This window comes from Chionomys nivalis, chromosome 12, assembly GCF_950005125.1.
Source record: "Chionomys nivalis chromosome 12, mChiNiv1.1, whole genome shotgun sequence".
In the NCBI taxonomy this organism is placed as follows: Eukaryota; Metazoa; Chordata; class Mammalia; order Rodentia; family Cricetidae; genus Chionomys; species Chionomys nivalis.
The window spans coordinates 16,883,024-16,900,214 of record NC_080097.1 but is presented as its reverse complement, the minus strand read 5'-3'; the positions used below and the strand labels follow the sequence as shown (position 1 = coordinate 16,900,214).

The window sequence follows — 17,191 nt, the reverse complement described above, 5'->3', positions numbered from 1 at the left end:
CACAATTGTTTTCTGTGAAAATCTGGATGACCTCACTTAATGTAATACTTTACGGATCCATCGTTTTTCCTGCTGAGTGAAATCCTATTGTGTATGTATGCACATTTTCATTTTCTATTCTTTTGTCAGTGAATAGTTAAACTGATTCCATTTCCTTGTTATTGTGAATGATGCAGAAATCAACATGAAAGTGTGTCTCTCTATTACTAGTGCCTTGAAACTCCTGCTGAAATCTGTATGTCTGGACTTCTATTATACTTAAAGTAACTTTTACTTGTCCGTTTAATCTCAGCAACACAAATTTTTAATGCTTGGGAATATTTTCTCTCATAAAAGGTTTTAGCAATGTGGTGAAATAGAAGAGATTGTGACAAAGACTTGTATAATTTACATATCTGATGGCATACAGTTACAAATTTTATATGCCAAAACATAAAGAACCTCTTTATCTCCAATATGAAAATAAACAGCTTACAGTACAGCTTCCCAAAGGATATTACAATGCTATTTTACTATTACGGTTATTCTTTGATGACATCAATATATGACATTTTTTATTCTACTATTATCCCGTTACACAATGAAGCATTAACACATAAAAGAAATCAATAGTTTTTTTTTTTCAAATTTAGTGGGAATAAAATCTTAACAACATCTACTAAGTAGACACTCTATGCAGGCACTGTATCAAAACTAGGAGATCAGAGGTGGACTATATGGTATCAGCTCCAACCAGGATAGAATGACTGAAGAGGGGGAGACGAGGCATGTATAGGATAGTGCAGGGATAAGGAGGACACCATACCTCACTGACACACTAGAAAATGGGGCAAAGACTGATGACAGCTACAATGAGTGATCAACACCATGAATCATCCTCAAATGATATGATCTTTGCAAAGTACTAATTAAATGTTCATTTTGAAAGAAGAAAATGAAGACACAAAGAAGTTATGAAACCTTTTAATATGTATAACAAAGAGCAAACAACACACGGATGATCTCAATTCTAGTTCTTTGCAGCAACTATTATTTAAAATGATTGTTACCTATTTCAATGCCATCGATGGTAACATGAATAGTGTAGAGGCCAATAGCCCCTGGCGTCCAGTTTGCACAGTAAGTCCCATCATTATTGACACGAATTAGCATATTTTCACTGGGCCTGAAAAAACAAAACAAAATACAGGTGGATATCAAAAAATTTACTTTTGATTATGCAGTTAGGATCATTTGGTGTTTCAGCAAATATCTGTCTGTATTATCATACTGCCTGGCAATGCTAGAGCCGTCATAGTATGCTCCCAAACTTACAAACAAGTGAATGTCACTTCTTTTTTACCTTAAAGCCCCAATACTTCCACTTTCCATCTCTCAGCTGAAAATGATTTCACTTTTCCCTTCTGAGAAAATAGAAGCAATTGGCTATAATCTCCACGAAGGAATCAGATTGTTAAATCTATTTTGCCTCATTTTTTTTTTCTCCTGTTCCAACTGATGGAAAAACGTGGCTCTTTATCCAAAGCTCGTTTTTCCATTTGAACTGTGAATCTGGTCTCCTCAGTCACCTTATTTTCTCTCGCTCATCATTTATTTTTCCTACTCTACTAGGCCCTTTTATTATCGTAAAATGTTTAGAATTTTCAATCTTAACCCTTGCTCCTCTCTAAGAACACTCTCCTTTCTAAAGAAGTCTTTTGTCTCTTCCCGTACACATGGACACTCACCTAAGACTGCCACTCTCCCTCCTTTTCTGTCCACTCTTCTACACCTGACTGTTCCTAGAACTCTGCTCCTAACACTTTCAATCAATCAATCAATGGAAAAAACAAAACAAAACAAAAAACCAAACAGGTGAGGTTTGTCGGTCACGTCCATGGTCAACTTTAAAGATCACTCTATGAACTCATGCTCACAAAAGACAACACAATTAAAAGGACAACTGGTCATGGCAGCTGCTGACATCAGCCACTGGTGTCATCCCATCCTTGACCTGAAGGCCATTTCTCTTCCTCAGCAGTCTCTTGGTAGCACTTATTGGTTGGTAACTCTCACTTTTCTGAAGCCCTGTCCCCTGGCTTCTGTGACTTTCTTCTGGCATTCCTTTCACCTCATTAGTCATTCTTCTGACTGTACTTTAACTTACAAAACATCCAGGGATTGAGTCTAGATTTTCTTTTTCTTGAATCATCTTTTTAGTTGGTTAATGACCTATCCATTAATGTTAAATATCATTTCTAAATATGACTGCGAAATGTACTTTTCCGTTGACCTTCAACTACTTGCAATTTCAGTTGTATCTCCACTTAAATATTAAATATCTGAGTAGTAATATGGAATCTCAATTTTAACATATATAACAAAAAGCTCCTATTTCTCACTAATCAAACATACACTTTATAGACCAATACAACACAGGAAAAATATAAATACCTGCTTATTCTTAGGAATTGCTGATTGTCATAAAAATTATAATAAATATCAGGAGTCAGTAAACACTTTATATAAGAATTTGTTTCTTAGGCAAGAAAGTCTTTGTGGTAACTACTTCCTTTGATCATTGCACTGTAAAAGTAGCTACTGAATGAGCAAATTTGTGTTATAGTAACATTTATGAGAACATGCAGCAGGTCAGATTTGGTCTGGGAACAAAAATTGGCTGGAATCTGTTCTATGCTGTTCCAAAAGACAAAGGACATCCATTGTTCGTGGGAATGCAAACTTGTGCAACCACTTTGGAAATCAGTGTGGTGGTTTCTCAGGAAACTGGGAGTCAACCTACCACAGGACCCAGCAATTCCACTCTAATCCATCTAGACTACCCCATGTATACAGTTTGGGAACTTAATATTCTTTCTCTGGTATCTTTGTTTTATGATGTGCATTAGTAGTATTATAGTTGACTAAAAATAAATGACACTAGAAAATCTACATCGTATAAAGGAACACTTTATTAGAGATTTCAAGATGCTGTAGTAAAAAGTCACTTAAGAAAAGAAGGTTAGGTATCCATTCTCGGTATGGGCATTTTATTTGTTAGCATGTGTTATCTTGTTGAGGTACTATCCTCCCTGGTACAAAATGACTCCATATAAACTCGTGTGTGTGTGTGTGTGTGTGTGTGTGTGTATGTGTGTGAGTGTGTGTGTACATTTTACTAATTCTTTGTATCCATATATGTAACTGCCCTGCTTTGTGTTTTGTATGGAAAAGAGGTTCCTGGAAGTCACCAACACCTCTCACCCTTATCATTCTATCCCCCCACTTCTGTGAAGATCCCTGAGCCTTGTGAGGGATGTGATAAAAAACAAAAGAAAACAAAAGCCCAGCTCATTTTAGGCTGACTGCTGCATACTCTCTTGTTCTCCACATGTTTTCCAGCTGTGAGTCTCTGTGTTAATTGCAACCTACTGCAAGAAGCTCCTTAGATGAAGCCCATATATGTATGTACATGCATACACATACATATACAGGAAGCTTCTATGATAGTAGTTTTCACATGTTTTTCCAAAAGGTCTTTAATGTTTGCTAATCCTCCCCATGTTACATCGTCTACACTGCCCTCCCATTCTCTAATCCTTTTAATCCTTCGGTTCCCTTATTCCCTTTCAGCTTTATGTTAGTGTATTCTATGCCCCTTCTCTAGAGTGAACCCCACCACGCTGACACCTCCATGAGCCCTTACTAGTTTCTAACACTATCTCTTTTTGAGCTATTGACCAATAGAAAATCACAGACTGATAAACATTACAAGCTACTGCCACTGCTCTTGGTTACTCTCCGAAACTTAATAGGTTTTATCATCCTATTTTGAAGGCATTACATATTTGAGTTATAAAACACAGAGAAATGAAGACAGTGACTGATCTGGAAGTGGAATGCATAATCATCAATCTCATCCAGCTGAGAATCCTGAGAGATAATGTAAAGACAAAGATATGCCCATTGGTCAATAGTGACACAAATATCATGGGACAACCCATTTCTGATTGGATTTAAGTCCTGCTCCACAATGTGAAAACCAGAACTGGTACCATTAATGGGGCCAAGAACCTGTGGCTAGGGAGGTTATAAGTCATATGGGAGAACTAATTACTATTATTCTGCTAAATGGACATGGTATTGAAATGACTACTGATTAAATATTGATATACTCATAGATCTCAACCCTCATCCAAAAAGCTTCTTACAGTAGACAGCAATTAACAGAGACTCACGACTGGCAAACATGCAGACTGAAGGACTTTGAAGCGATCAACCTAAACTGAGCCTTTTATTTTATTTTATTTTATTTTATTTTATTTTATTTTAAATAACACCTCTCACTAGGCTCAGGGATCGTCAGGGAAGAAGGGGATGGAATGGTAAGGGCTCGAGGTGGTGGATGACTTCCAGGAACCTCTTTTCCACACAAGACACAAAACAGGGCAGTTGCACAGGTGAACTTAAAGAATTAGCAAAAAATATTTTAAAACAAAAGAAAATAAGAACGGAATTTTTGATGATTTCAGTTTGGATTATTAGGTCTTAGTTTTAGCAACACTTTGAGAAAGCAATTTTTACCTTTTAGGAGTTGGTGATGCAAAACGCAGTTCTTCAAATGAGTAGTTTTCATATACCTATAAGAAAGAGACGAGGAACATTTTGTGCAATGCTAGAATATTCAGTAAAGGAACTGAGAACACTATCCATCTACACAGGAAAAAAAAGAAAATGGCAAGATCACTTGAAAAATGAATTCCATATTTGATAGAGATCCAAATGAAAAACAAAACCAAAACCAAATCAAAAACTTTATGATAATGATTGTTAATACTGTCAACTTGACAAGGCCTAGAGTCACTAAAGAGACAAATGTGTGGCTGCCTATATCTGTGAAGAATTTTCTAGGTTGGGTTAACTGAGACAGGGAAAGGATTTCCAAATGTTGATCATAATAAAAAGAAGAAATTAAGATAAGTAGCAGTATTTATCGCTCTGCTTTTTGAATGAGGATCAAATTTGTGCAGTTTGCCTCCTGTGTCTGTAACCATACTGCCCCACCATGGTGGATGTTGTAAGCAGAATAAACCCTTTTTTCCTTGAATTGTTCATCAGAAATTTTGTCACAGCAACAAAAAATTTAGTTTACCAAGATTTAAAAATAGAAATCATTCATGTTTATTAAAATTTTAAATATCCCTTAAACAAAGATAGTACAGAGAAAAGTCTTCACATGGAAGAAGAGGATTTTTAAATGACGTAATTAAGTAGGATATGCATCCTCAATATACAGGCCAAGTCAATCCACACAGAAAAAACACAGCAGAAAATGGAGTCGAGTCAATGTAATGAAGAATAAATGTAAAGATCAATGAATAATGGAGACGTTATTTAACTAAAATGGAAAGTAAGGAAAAACACAAATTAAAAGAACAATAGCCCCAGAACAGTCAGAACTACAGCTCAGAAAAACCAAGTGCTCAAGAGCACAGTGGCTGGCAGCAGGATAAAGTCTGGTAATGCTTACCACAGTCTAGACATGCTTCTTTCTACAACCTAGCAATTATATTACTAGAGATATATGTTAGAGAAACTCTTGATGATTCACAGAATGAGACAAAACAAGGATGTTTATTTCAGTATAGTTCATATTAAATGTCCAGCAATAGGAAAATGGACAAATTACAGAACAGTAAGCAACTATATCCCAGCAGAACATGCAAATATAATACCACAATATAAAACTTTGCAACACAAAATAAATTCATTATTAGTGGCTAATTTTATATTTAATAAAGTATACACATGAGAGAAAAGAGAGAGAGAGAACAATTGTTCAATTTAGGATATCCTCTAAGAAAGGTGTGGAATGGGCTTGGGAATGGAATGGGACTGTAAAAATGTCTGTTTATAAGCTGGCAGGTACTGCATTAGTCTTGTAAAAATAGTCATTTTTTTACCTATTACAGAAAAATATAAAGAGAAAATGGACAATAAACTTAGCACATTATCCCTGATACACTTGTATACCTGCAATATTACCAAATGAATCATTATTTTTTCCCAGTTCAAGATCTTCAACGTCTCATACTCTTCTAGCTTCCCAGTACTTATGAAGAAAAATACACCAGTTACTTCCACCAGTACTTTTTTAGCAGTACGCCTTCGTTCCCGCCTCTTTTATTTCCCATAAAAGTGATTCAGAAATTATCCAGTTGTTTTCATTTGTCTGTAGGTTGTACATTAGAGAAATGTAACTTAAGGTTGATTTTGTGGAGTTTCTACAGTATTCACCAGCTGGGGACCCAGGTTCCCAGACTCTGTACAACCTCTCTATATTTTACTCCACCATTGTCAACCACACACCCGTAAATCATTAACAGATGAACATATTTTGTTTTTTTTATTCTCTAATATAGGACTCATTGCCGAATGAGTGTACAGTATCTGTGAACAGTTAGTAGAGAATATCTGCCCAGACACCCCTTGGGAATAGTACTCTGGAATTGTTCTACCCTGGATCTTCCAGAATGCGCTTGAAGCCCCGCAGTCAGAGCAGGGACCTGATTTTCTGAAGAAGAGTATGTAAATAGAAAAGCATGTGTGAATGACAGCACCCCCAAAGAAGCTACATCTTCAAAATGCAACCTTCTTCACAGTTCATTAACTGTGACATGTTTCAAGTGCTGCAGGCCCAGGGACAAATTACCATTTCTCTTGGTCCATCTTTAGCACTCTAAATAGTCATTTCTTGTCCACCTTTGTGTGGGACTTGATATCCTGTGACTACCAGGTAAAGAAAATTTGGAAAGTATTATTTTAACAAAACCCTAGTTTCTGCCAATCAAAGGGCTAAAATGTCAGACCACACCTAAGGCCTAGAGTAGAGTTCTTCCTGTTTTGTATAACCTATTTCTCTAATGTTTCCAACTTTAATTATGAATGTCATCTTTAATTTTCTACACTTTCTTTTCAGACCACTCTTCATTAGCTTTGAAGTATTGCTGATACAACATCTTCAGTATCTCTTAGGTCTGTTCTGACTGATAATTCACTAGGGTAAGTCCTATCTACACTGTTATTATACTAATCTCTACAAACTACCAGCACAGTCATGCCTTTTAGCTACTCAAATCCAGATACTGCTCTCTAAAAATTCCAAAATGACTAAATCCTGCAGGTTGACAGGTTTAGTAACTCTGTCTCTTAAGATAAGTAAAAAGTTGAATATTTTTTAAAAAACCCATTCAAAAGACATCATCAACTAAAAAACCTGGAGAAGTAGGGAATCTAAAGAGATGCACTAATATGGGAGCTGTAAAATCCGAAGTCCTGAAGATGTGTTCTGGCAGATAAGCACTTTAGAGAATGAAACCCAGCATTAAGTCATCTCAGCTTGTTCTATAATAGCTGAGCCCCTCAGTGTCTCACAGAAACTGATACAAAGCTTCTCTAGATGAAGGAATAGCATTTTAAAATATATGCTGCAAATTTGACACTTAACAGCAATGCTCTAGACTTGTAATATGGACCAAAATGTGAATAACTGAAATGTTAAATAAATCAATGGTCAAAGATTAATATTTCTGATAAGTAAAAATAAATTACCTTCATCATTGTTATGGCAATGTATCGTGCCTCCTTTACTATCATTGGCTCATAGGAAACATCCAGCTTTGGTGACGCCAACCCACCGAAAGTCATGTCGGTGTTAGAAGGTGCTGCTGCTACTGCAGGACTGCCAGGAATCCGCTGAGACTTCTTTACTTGCTCTTGTTGCAAAGATGTTTTCTTCTGAGAAACAGGTACAGCTTTCACTTCCACCTATTCACAATAATATAAAAATCAAATACATATAATTATCCTTGACACATCAAAAAGAAGCCATTTACAATTACAAAGTCAATGATACAAGCTGTATCAACACTGGTTCATCACGGTCATTTCCATTTCCAGGAAGACCTCACCTCTTTTTTACACTCTAACAGTGTAAAACAGAGGTGTCACTACTTTAGAACAAATAATCAGAGTTTCAAAACATAAAAGTTAAATCTATCATTAGTATGATATTGGGAAAGAAAACAGAAAGAATGTATACTGAATTCTTTCAGGAAGTAATATTATTTTATCAGATAGTTCAAATATAAATACCTCTCATAATCACATCTTATTTGTTAAAATTTGTCTGAATTATTGATGGTAATAGTCTACAAAGGGGGCTGAAGAGATGGCTCAGTGGTTAAGAGCACTGGCTGATCCTTCAGAAGACCTGGCTTCAATTCCCAGCACCCACATGGCGTCTCACTACTGTAATTCCAGTTCTAGAAGATCTGGCACCCTCAGACAAACATACATGCAGGCAAAATACCAATCTATATAAAAATAAAGAAATCTTAGAAAAATTAGTCTACAAAGGAAAATATTCTCATTAATAGAAATCTTTAGAATTGATGGTTTAAAATATACCAGAAATCTAAGGATGTCTGTTTACTTTGGGCAAGAAAAGCATAATCAGACAGCATACTTCATAATTTAAGCTACTGATTTTAACAATCTAAATTTGCAACTTAGTTTCTACAATGATAAAATGTGAATATCCTTCATCTACCTACTTTATACACAGGAATTTTCAAAGGCTTATTAAAATACTGAAAATATTGATTGTTGCTAACAACTTTTCATAAATATTTTGGAGAGTCTGGGAGTGTAGTGTGATGGCATAGTATGTTTAGTATGCATGAGCCAAAGAAAAAGGCAACACTTGCCAAGAACTATAACAAAAAGTTCTATTCTGCTTTTGCTTGCTTATTTGTATACTGCTAAAAAGAACACTTGAATTATAAGTAGCCCCATGTTTATAACACATACAACAAGCATATCATGTCATGGGTACTACTTTTGAGATTACCAAAACTAGTTAATCCAAGAATATGGATCGCCCCACCCAGTGTGCATGAGAGGAGAGGGGGTATTTCTTAGTGTCCTGGGACTCTCAAGTATACCAGGCTGGCTGGCCAGGGAAGCACAGGTATACATATAGAAGTATATTTGTAATTAAATGTTTTAAAGTTTGAAAGCATTTGTTTTCTGTTACACTTTGAACTTTAAATAGTGGTAAGATTCAAATGTTTGTCTCAAACAACAAAGACGAGACAATACATAGGATATCATGCTGAGTGTATATGCATGTCACCTACCATACTGTAGGTGCTCCAGAGCACATGCCATTCTATTTTTGCTTCCGTGTTTGGGTCACGACACAGACTGTTTCTGTGAGTTGGGATCAGAGTGTTTAAAGGCGCTGTTAAATGCTGATATATGCTTAGTATCAGAGTCAGATGTTTTTATATAAGTTTAGTTTTTCTGATCTTAACAGGTATGAACAATGAGTCAATCAATCATTTTTTACTGAGACAGATAAAAGACTACATTGCTATTGTGTTTTGTTCATGCTACATATTAAAGAAGGTATAAAGCAGCTGAAATAGTTTTATTCAAGTGATTAAAAAAAAATTAGTGCTCTCAAACATAAGATTATGTGCCGGGCGGTGGTGGTACACGCCTTTAATTCCAGCACTCGAGAGGCAGAGGCAGGCGGATCTTTGTGAGTTCAAGGCCAGCCTGGTCTACAAGAGATAGTTCCAAGACAGGCTCCAAAGCTACAGAGAAACCGTGCCTCAAAAAAACAAAAAAAAAACAAAAAAAAAAAGAGAGAGAGAGAAAGAAGATTATGTATTTTAATTCAGCTTTGGAAGGGAAAAGGACTGGAGACCACCTACACAAATTTATATTTGGTTTAAATTATTTGGAAACACATAAAAGGTTTAAATGAAATATTTGTATCAAAAGTTTGTATCACTAATTCATTTAATATAATATAAATATCTGTATCAACTAATATCTTATGTTTAAAGTATATAATGTTTTATTCATTAGTATATTTGTATTAGTCATTATTTTATAATTTCAATTTATGTATTTATAATTTGTCTATTAAGTTTGAGTTATCAATATTATCTTTAAAATGGGAATTCAGTTAAGAGCAGGAAGTATGAGTCTTTTAATAAATAGAAAAAACTAAACAATGCATTCAATTCCTCTTTACTACAGACCCTCCCTCTATACAGTTCTTCCGATAGACAACTTGAGCTGTCTTCTTTGCAGCCGTCATAGCACACACCTAGTCCTCACCACCTAAGCAATTCTTCCGTGTCCTGCATTATACAAAGGCAGAGAAGGGCAAGTGAGTTCTGCAGACTTACCATTCAAACCTTATCAGACACAGCAGTCCAGGTGTGGACATTCACACACAATTACCTTCATGTTAGGAACATGGACCACCTCTCCATACTGGTCTTTCGTTTGAACAGTTATGGTGGTGGGCCAGCCACAACGAACATCATCCTTATTCAGGATCAAGGATGTCTTCTGAGGATCAGCATAGGAATCCGGCTGAAGCCATCTTAAAAGAGTTAAAAACAAGAAAACGTGAAATTAAGCCAAACAAACTAAACCTGTATTTAACGAAGTGTTAAGTCAGTGTCATGATATCTGATTCAGTGACAGTTACAAGTGTCTTCCTGGGAAGCAATTAATGTAAGTCCACTAGACATTCACAAAAAATGCATGAAGTGGCTTTAAACACTAAAGTGTAATCTCTATTAAATTTAATCTCTATTAATTTAATTTAAAAATTAAAACCAGAAACAGGTTAAATTTTTATTTTATGTTTTTATTAATAAGCTAACACCAGCTAGCATATTTTTCTTTTCATCCAAAAACAGCAAATGGAAAAAACTAATAAATCATTAACTGTTATATATTTTAAAATATCAACTTTTACTACTTCACATTCAAAACACATAATCTGGATTATTGAAGGGATTATTTTAACATCAAAATGACTATTTCCTCCTTTAACTCCTTCTCAGAGATGAATACTTAAATGAAATCAATTTTCATATTAAAAGTACCTTGCAAGCCTTCCACCACTTGATCCTGGGACACAAGCGATGAAATCATCCAGAAAGGACTGCTCGTTGCTTTGGATTTGAAGTGGTAAGTTTCCTTCAAGCGCCTCTAAGATCGTTGGTGAATGAGAAAGAGCCAAACCCTTTCCAAGAATACCTGAGTGAGTTTTGCACACCTATTGGGAATAAAAGAATATGTATTTTATTTATTTATTATTTATTTATAAAAAGGTTTCACTATGTAGTTTAGGCTGGCCTTGAATGTAGGATTCTCTTGTCTCAACCTTCTGACTGCAGGGCTTACAGATCTATGACATTACACACAGCAAATATATTAAATTATAAACATTTCCATGAGCTTTTCAACAAGCACTTCGTTTTTGGTATGTCTTTTTGGAGAAAATAATTTCCTCCTATGCTTTAGTCTTACTGTCTTTAGTCTATAAAGTACAAATTATAGGAGGGAAATACTGTTCTCAGAAATAGTACCAGTTGCCTGTCTTCCTCAAAATTCATCACTGCAAACTCTCCATGCTAGATGACATGGCACAGCTCCTACGTTACATGAACATCCGGCAGGGCCAGAGCTCCTGTAGGCAGCTGTGGGAATCTCCTTAATTTTTAGTTCCCATTCCCACAGGTAAGCTGTGGTTACTGTCTTGGGGAGGTGACCTTAGGACCTAGGTCTTTAAAGATTGGGTTGCACATATAACTCTGGAATATAAGTCTTATGACAGTTAGGAAAATAGGAAGAAAAAAGTGAAATTTTAGTTTTTACCCATCTGATAACTAAAACCTTTCTTTCTTTTGAAGATCTGCCAGAAATGGTGAGACTCCAGAAAAATTATAACAAATTAAAAAAATTAATAGAAAAATATTACACTTTCCAGGGATATTTATTCATTTAAAAGCAACTTTTCATTCCACTAACCATGCAACTCTAAACAGTTTTATTATTTTTTTGTTTTGGGTCAAATGGACTTTAGCGAAAACCCTGGTTATACATATGTTATATACTCTTGAATGAACAAATTACCATATCAGCTGGTGTTCAAACCATACATCTCTTAAGTGATAGCTATTAAATTTAAGTTAAATAATATGTATAAAATACATACTACAGTGTTTGAGAAATAGAACATTGTTTATATATGTTATATCACACCAACTACACAAGTCTATTCTTTCTTTAAATAGTATCGAGTCTAAGTGTTATTTTATATAGACCATATTCGAGGAAATAATAATGTATGAATTTCTTAAAAGCCCACCCCTTATTTTTTTTGATTTTTCGAGACAGTAGTTTTGGATGCTGTCCCGGAATTTACTCTGTAGACCAGCTGGTCTCGAACTCACAGAGAATGCCTGTCTCTGCCTCCCAAGTGCTGGGATTAAGGTTTGTGCCACTACCTCCAGGCTTGAAAACTGTTCTAGATGTGAATGAGACATGACATATACCATTTGTTAAATGTTTGTTAAATTATTATTTTTGTTCCCTAACGTACAAAGACTTAATATTAAACATGTATCTATACACATACATACACACACCTGGTAGCTTTTTAAAATCTCAAGAGTCTTTTAAATTACAGAGCAAATCAGAGCTCCCTATGACTGTAGCAAAGTGGTCAAAATAATGGATTTTTGTCAGCAAGCTGTCAGAGGTAAAATTCCTTTCCAGTTGTGTCGTTCTAGGCAAGTTATCTAAGTGCTTTGCTTCAGTTTTCTCTAACGGAGACAAAAGTATCTGGTTTGTAGAGCTGTGTGACGACTAAATGAACTAAAGTAAATGGGAAAATTTATAAATATTGCTTGACAAATTAACACAAATCAGTGTTTAATTCCCTTTGATCAATTAATTTCAGGAAATAAATGTAAAAGAATAACTTAGAATCAGTGGAATAAGACAAAAGCTTTTATGTCTCAAAACCAGATTCTTAGATAAATCATGTAAATTCTGTGAACTTTAGATTCTGTAAGATGAAGAAAAGAATGAATAATAACTCCAAGGTGTAACTGCCAAAATACTAGAAAAATGATATTAAAGGTACTATAAACTACAAGTGCACAAATTATTATGTAAATAGGCACACTGCTAACTACATATACCTAGTACAGGATATAGGCCCCATCTAAATCAATGCTACCCTTATGCGAACTCAATATTCTCTGATATATGGTAAAATTGGGAAAATTAGGTCTAGTAAAATGAATCTTTTATTTTAAAAATACAACCTTTCTATTTTGGGCTATTAAGTGATCATTATGAGTTACTGCCGATAAAACAGCATATTTTTAAAGAGTATTTTTCCTTAATAAAATTAATATTTGTGGGAAAAAGTGTGGACAATTTTACAAATTCATGAAATTTTATGGTCTGGATACAATGGAATCAATTTATGCTTTACCCTCATGCTGTTTCACTACACAGCATTAACCCGTCACCGATGGTCTCAGTGTACAGTCTACATGAATTCTCAATCACTACGCCCAATATCTAGCCTAGGATAAGCAGGCATTATAATTTGAAAATACTGCTGACTAGGCTCCTCCTAGTCTTCAGTGACTGCTAGCTATTTCAATTAAGAGTACTTAAGCTAAAAGAATATAACGATCTTAGTAATATAAAATAACAAATTAATAAAGAGGTCCAGTACTTCAACGAAAATATATATTTATCTCCATTATCTTGTCAAATGTTCTACTTAATTAATGTTTCTACAAATAAATACATTAGTAAATAACAAGGGCAACAATCTGATGCTTCCTAACTGTGAGAGCCAAACGGTTCTATGATGTTGTGAAACTGACATCATTTGACAAATGTTTTTTGTTTGTTTGTTTGTTGGTAGAAAGACTTTCCAGATATAAATAAAATGTACACAGCTCTGAAGATAATCTCTGAATCCTAGCCCTTCTTTCACGCCAAGCACATGGCACTAAGTGTTCATATGGGCCCTCTCATCATGAGGAAACTTACACATTTCTAGAATACCAATAAACAGAATGGAGTGCTTAATCACTGAGTCTTATGTTAAAGAAAACAATCATCTTGTTGAAATACTATTTTTAAACTAATGAACAAAAGTTAAAATGCTTAGGAAAATACCTGCAATGCAGCCTCTTCAAGAATTTCAAGATCTTCCTCCAACTCGTTACCTGTTATGCAAATTAAAAAGTTTTATTAAAATATACTAACCTTTCTAATCTTTTGTATTCCCTATTTGTTTTTGTAATCGTGCTATTATCAATTAAAAGGATTTACAATTCTACATACAGTAGTTTAGACCTTAAAATATACAGCAATTCTGGTATGAATATAAGCTATAATAGTTAAGTTAGTAATTAAGTATCATTCTCCAAACAATGTAAAGAATTAGGCATGTTTAACCCGAGGTGCAGATGTGGCAAGTGGCCTAATATGACTATGAATGTGGTCTAACACAAAATCATTGCTACAACACTATGAAAATAGTTTTGTATATAATTTGTGTGTGTGTGTGTGTGTGTGTGTAAGTCAATGGCATGGTTCTTGAGTGTGAATTTTGTAGATGATGTCATATTTCAATGTAAAAAGGTTGTGTAAGTCTGAGACAGTGACTATATGAATGTATTTATGTGTGAAGTTTGATATTTTGTACTTTTTTTGCAAAAACTTAAGCTAACCTTTCTCACTGATTAACAATATAGCTACATTTCAGGCAACAATGATGACTGATAACATCCTAAGGTATTACTTACCTGTGTCCTTCAGCATTTTCTCTTTGATCATGTAATACAGAACGTTTTATTTATTGTGTTTTCTCTGACAGCTATAAAACAGTAATATGGCTCAGGGGAAACAGTCCAACTGACTAGAAGGAAGTGTAGAATAAATATATTCTAATCATCACAGTTTCCCTAAAGCTACCCACTGTCAACAGTTCTTACGTATTATTCTAGAAAGTTTACATGAAAATCTTAACTGCATGTGTGTATGCCAATGTACATAAAGGTTAAGATGCATAAACTCATACATAGATATGATGCTGCCACCAAGAGTGTGACCTTTTGTGATAGCTTATTTTTTTCATTTAATATAATATGGAAAACTTTCTCAGGCCATATAGTTATTTTTCATCAACTGCACAAACTCCAATTAGCTATCTAACAAGGCTCCAAAACACAGATTTGGTTCCAGTTAGGTTTGGTAACAAAGGCACTGCTATCTTCAGCCTTAACTCAATATGTATTGATTGTTTCTGTAAGTAGGCAACAAAAAACAGCCACATCAAGACAGGTGGTGGTGGTGCATGCCTTTAAGCCTTTTACCCCAGCACTTGGGAGGCGGAGGCTGGTGGATCTCTGTAAGTTTGAGGTCACTCTGGTCTACACAGTGAGTTCTAGGACAGTCAGGGCTGTTAAACAGAGAAATCCTGTCTTGAAAAACCAGGAAAAAAAATCACATACACAAACAAACAAAGAAACAAAAAATCCCAGTCACATCAAATAATAAAATGTTAACAGCTATTGACAAAGTTCTTCCAATGATGGTGCTAATAATTCTCTTCATATATAAAAATATTAATAAATTAAGAGAACAGCACAAAGGGCCTAATAAAAAGCAGAACTGAAGAAACTGAGACTGAAAAGGAGCAAGAAAGGAATATAAGAAGAAATGAGAAAGACAAGTATTTTAAAGAAGTAAAAGATGGAATGAGAATTTGTATGGACTTTCCAAGTGAAAAATAAATATGTGTATATATACATGTGTGTATGTATATATATGGAGGGTATACATGAATATATATATGTATTATATGTGGAGGATATACATATATACTAATCTGAGTAAAAAGGTTTTAGGATTCCCTTAAGTCCATTCAAACCACATCAGTGTACCAAATAGTTCTTAATCATATGTACATGTAGTCGTAGAATTTGTGCTGAAAGTTTATTTTCAAATGTTCTGTGCTTTTAAATTTTCTTCTGAATCCTTAGCAACACCTGTTACTTAAGTAGACTCACCGACAGGAAGTGCTAGATCCTTCTTCATCAAAGCTGCTGCACAGACCCCACCGAGATTGGCTAATTCTTTTTCCAGCTGAATAACTCCCTGTAGAATTAAATTCACTACTTAAGAAATGTGGGTTCTGAAAACACTGTAAATCAAAGTCAAGCTCGGCAGATGAAACTGGGAAGAAAGATGCTTAGCTGGCAGATGAGAGAGAAAAAGATTGAATATTACACGCTGTTTGGCTTTACACCTTCACTGTTGAAATCATTCCCATTCATATTTAAAAAGATTATGACCTTGGCATTTTTTTTTTTTAGTGTTTGATTTAAAACATGTAAGAATAGTTCCATGTTTTAACATAGGACTTCTAGGATAAGATAAGCCACTTAGTAAAGCTAGGTTCTGTCATTACAAAAGGTAAATCCTTAGCGCGGGGCACAGAGTTATTCTTCAAAGTGTGTTTCACTCACATGAGGCCATGCTGCGCAAACTCAGCCCACCCACGTGTGATGAGCAACAAAACGTTAACAGACAATTAAACTACACAACATTTTTAACAGAAACCTCTAGCTTGCAAGGCAACTTAAATCAGAGGAACCTTGAAAAAAGCCAACTGTTATTAACAGACTGGGAAGATACTTCTTACCTCATCAGGCCCAGGGCTAAATTCATATCCAATTGCAAAACACTTGAAACCATAGAAGGAGGCTTTATCATCTTTCACATAATCTGAAGCAGTTTCCAGTGAAAAAAGGGCTTCATTTCCTTTAAAAAAGCAAAAAGTGTGTGTGTCTGTGTGAGCAAGCACCAGTCTCTGTTAGTAAGTCAAAATATGAAAGAACTTGATAAAATTTATTATTTTATCATATAAATATAAACAATTCTTCAAATGAGTTATTAAAAAAGAAAGAAGACTTTTTGATGGTGAATTCTTTATTTACGTACACAAGTCATATTAAAAGCAATACTATCAACAATAGACCCATCCCTAATGAATGGGTGCTGGATGCTAATTTCCACTATAATCAAATCCATTTCCTTAATCCTACCCTCAAGTTATATAAGCATTTTTTTCAATGATCTATCAGTTACTGAGTACCTAAGCTAATATATCTGTTTTGAGTTAAGTAATCTTCCTCTGTGGTAAGTGACATTTTCTGATCTCTTAGCAAATTAACCATCCAACAAAAGTGGGTTGGAGTCAAAGGTAAAACTCTAAACTCATTAAGACCAGATTCTAGGA

At 34.8% G+C, this 17,191-nt stretch overlaps 1 protein-coding gene across 13 annotated transcripts in view; it reads right to left on the bottom strand.

The window, feature by feature from the left end:
* Mycbp2 (MYC binding protein 2) overlaps positions 1 to 17,191 on the bottom strand; it is a 237,284-nt gene that overhangs the window by 80,180 nt on the left and 139,913 nt on the right. For all 13 annotated transcript variants that reach the window (XM_057786001.1, XM_057786003.1, XM_057786002.1 and 10 more), the window contains 8 exons: positions 16,595 to 16,713; positions 15,960 to 16,047; positions 14,062 to 14,111; positions 10,956 to 11,128; positions 10,300 to 10,444; positions 7,591 to 7,806; positions 4,564 to 4,619; positions 1,050 to 1,165 (listed from right to left, as the gene is read on the bottom strand). In XM_057786001.1, the coding sequence (XP_057641984.1) occupies positions 1,050 to 1,165; positions 4,564 to 4,619; positions 7,591 to 7,806; positions 10,300 to 10,444; positions 10,956 to 11,128; positions 14,062 to 14,111; positions 15,960 to 16,047; positions 16,595 to 16,713 (963 nt within the window). The remainder of the gene's footprint in view (positions 1 to 1,049; positions 1,166 to 4,563; positions 4,620 to 7,590; positions 7,807 to 10,299; positions 10,445 to 10,955; positions 11,129 to 14,061; positions 14,112 to 15,959; positions 16,048 to 16,594; positions 16,714 to 17,191) is intronic.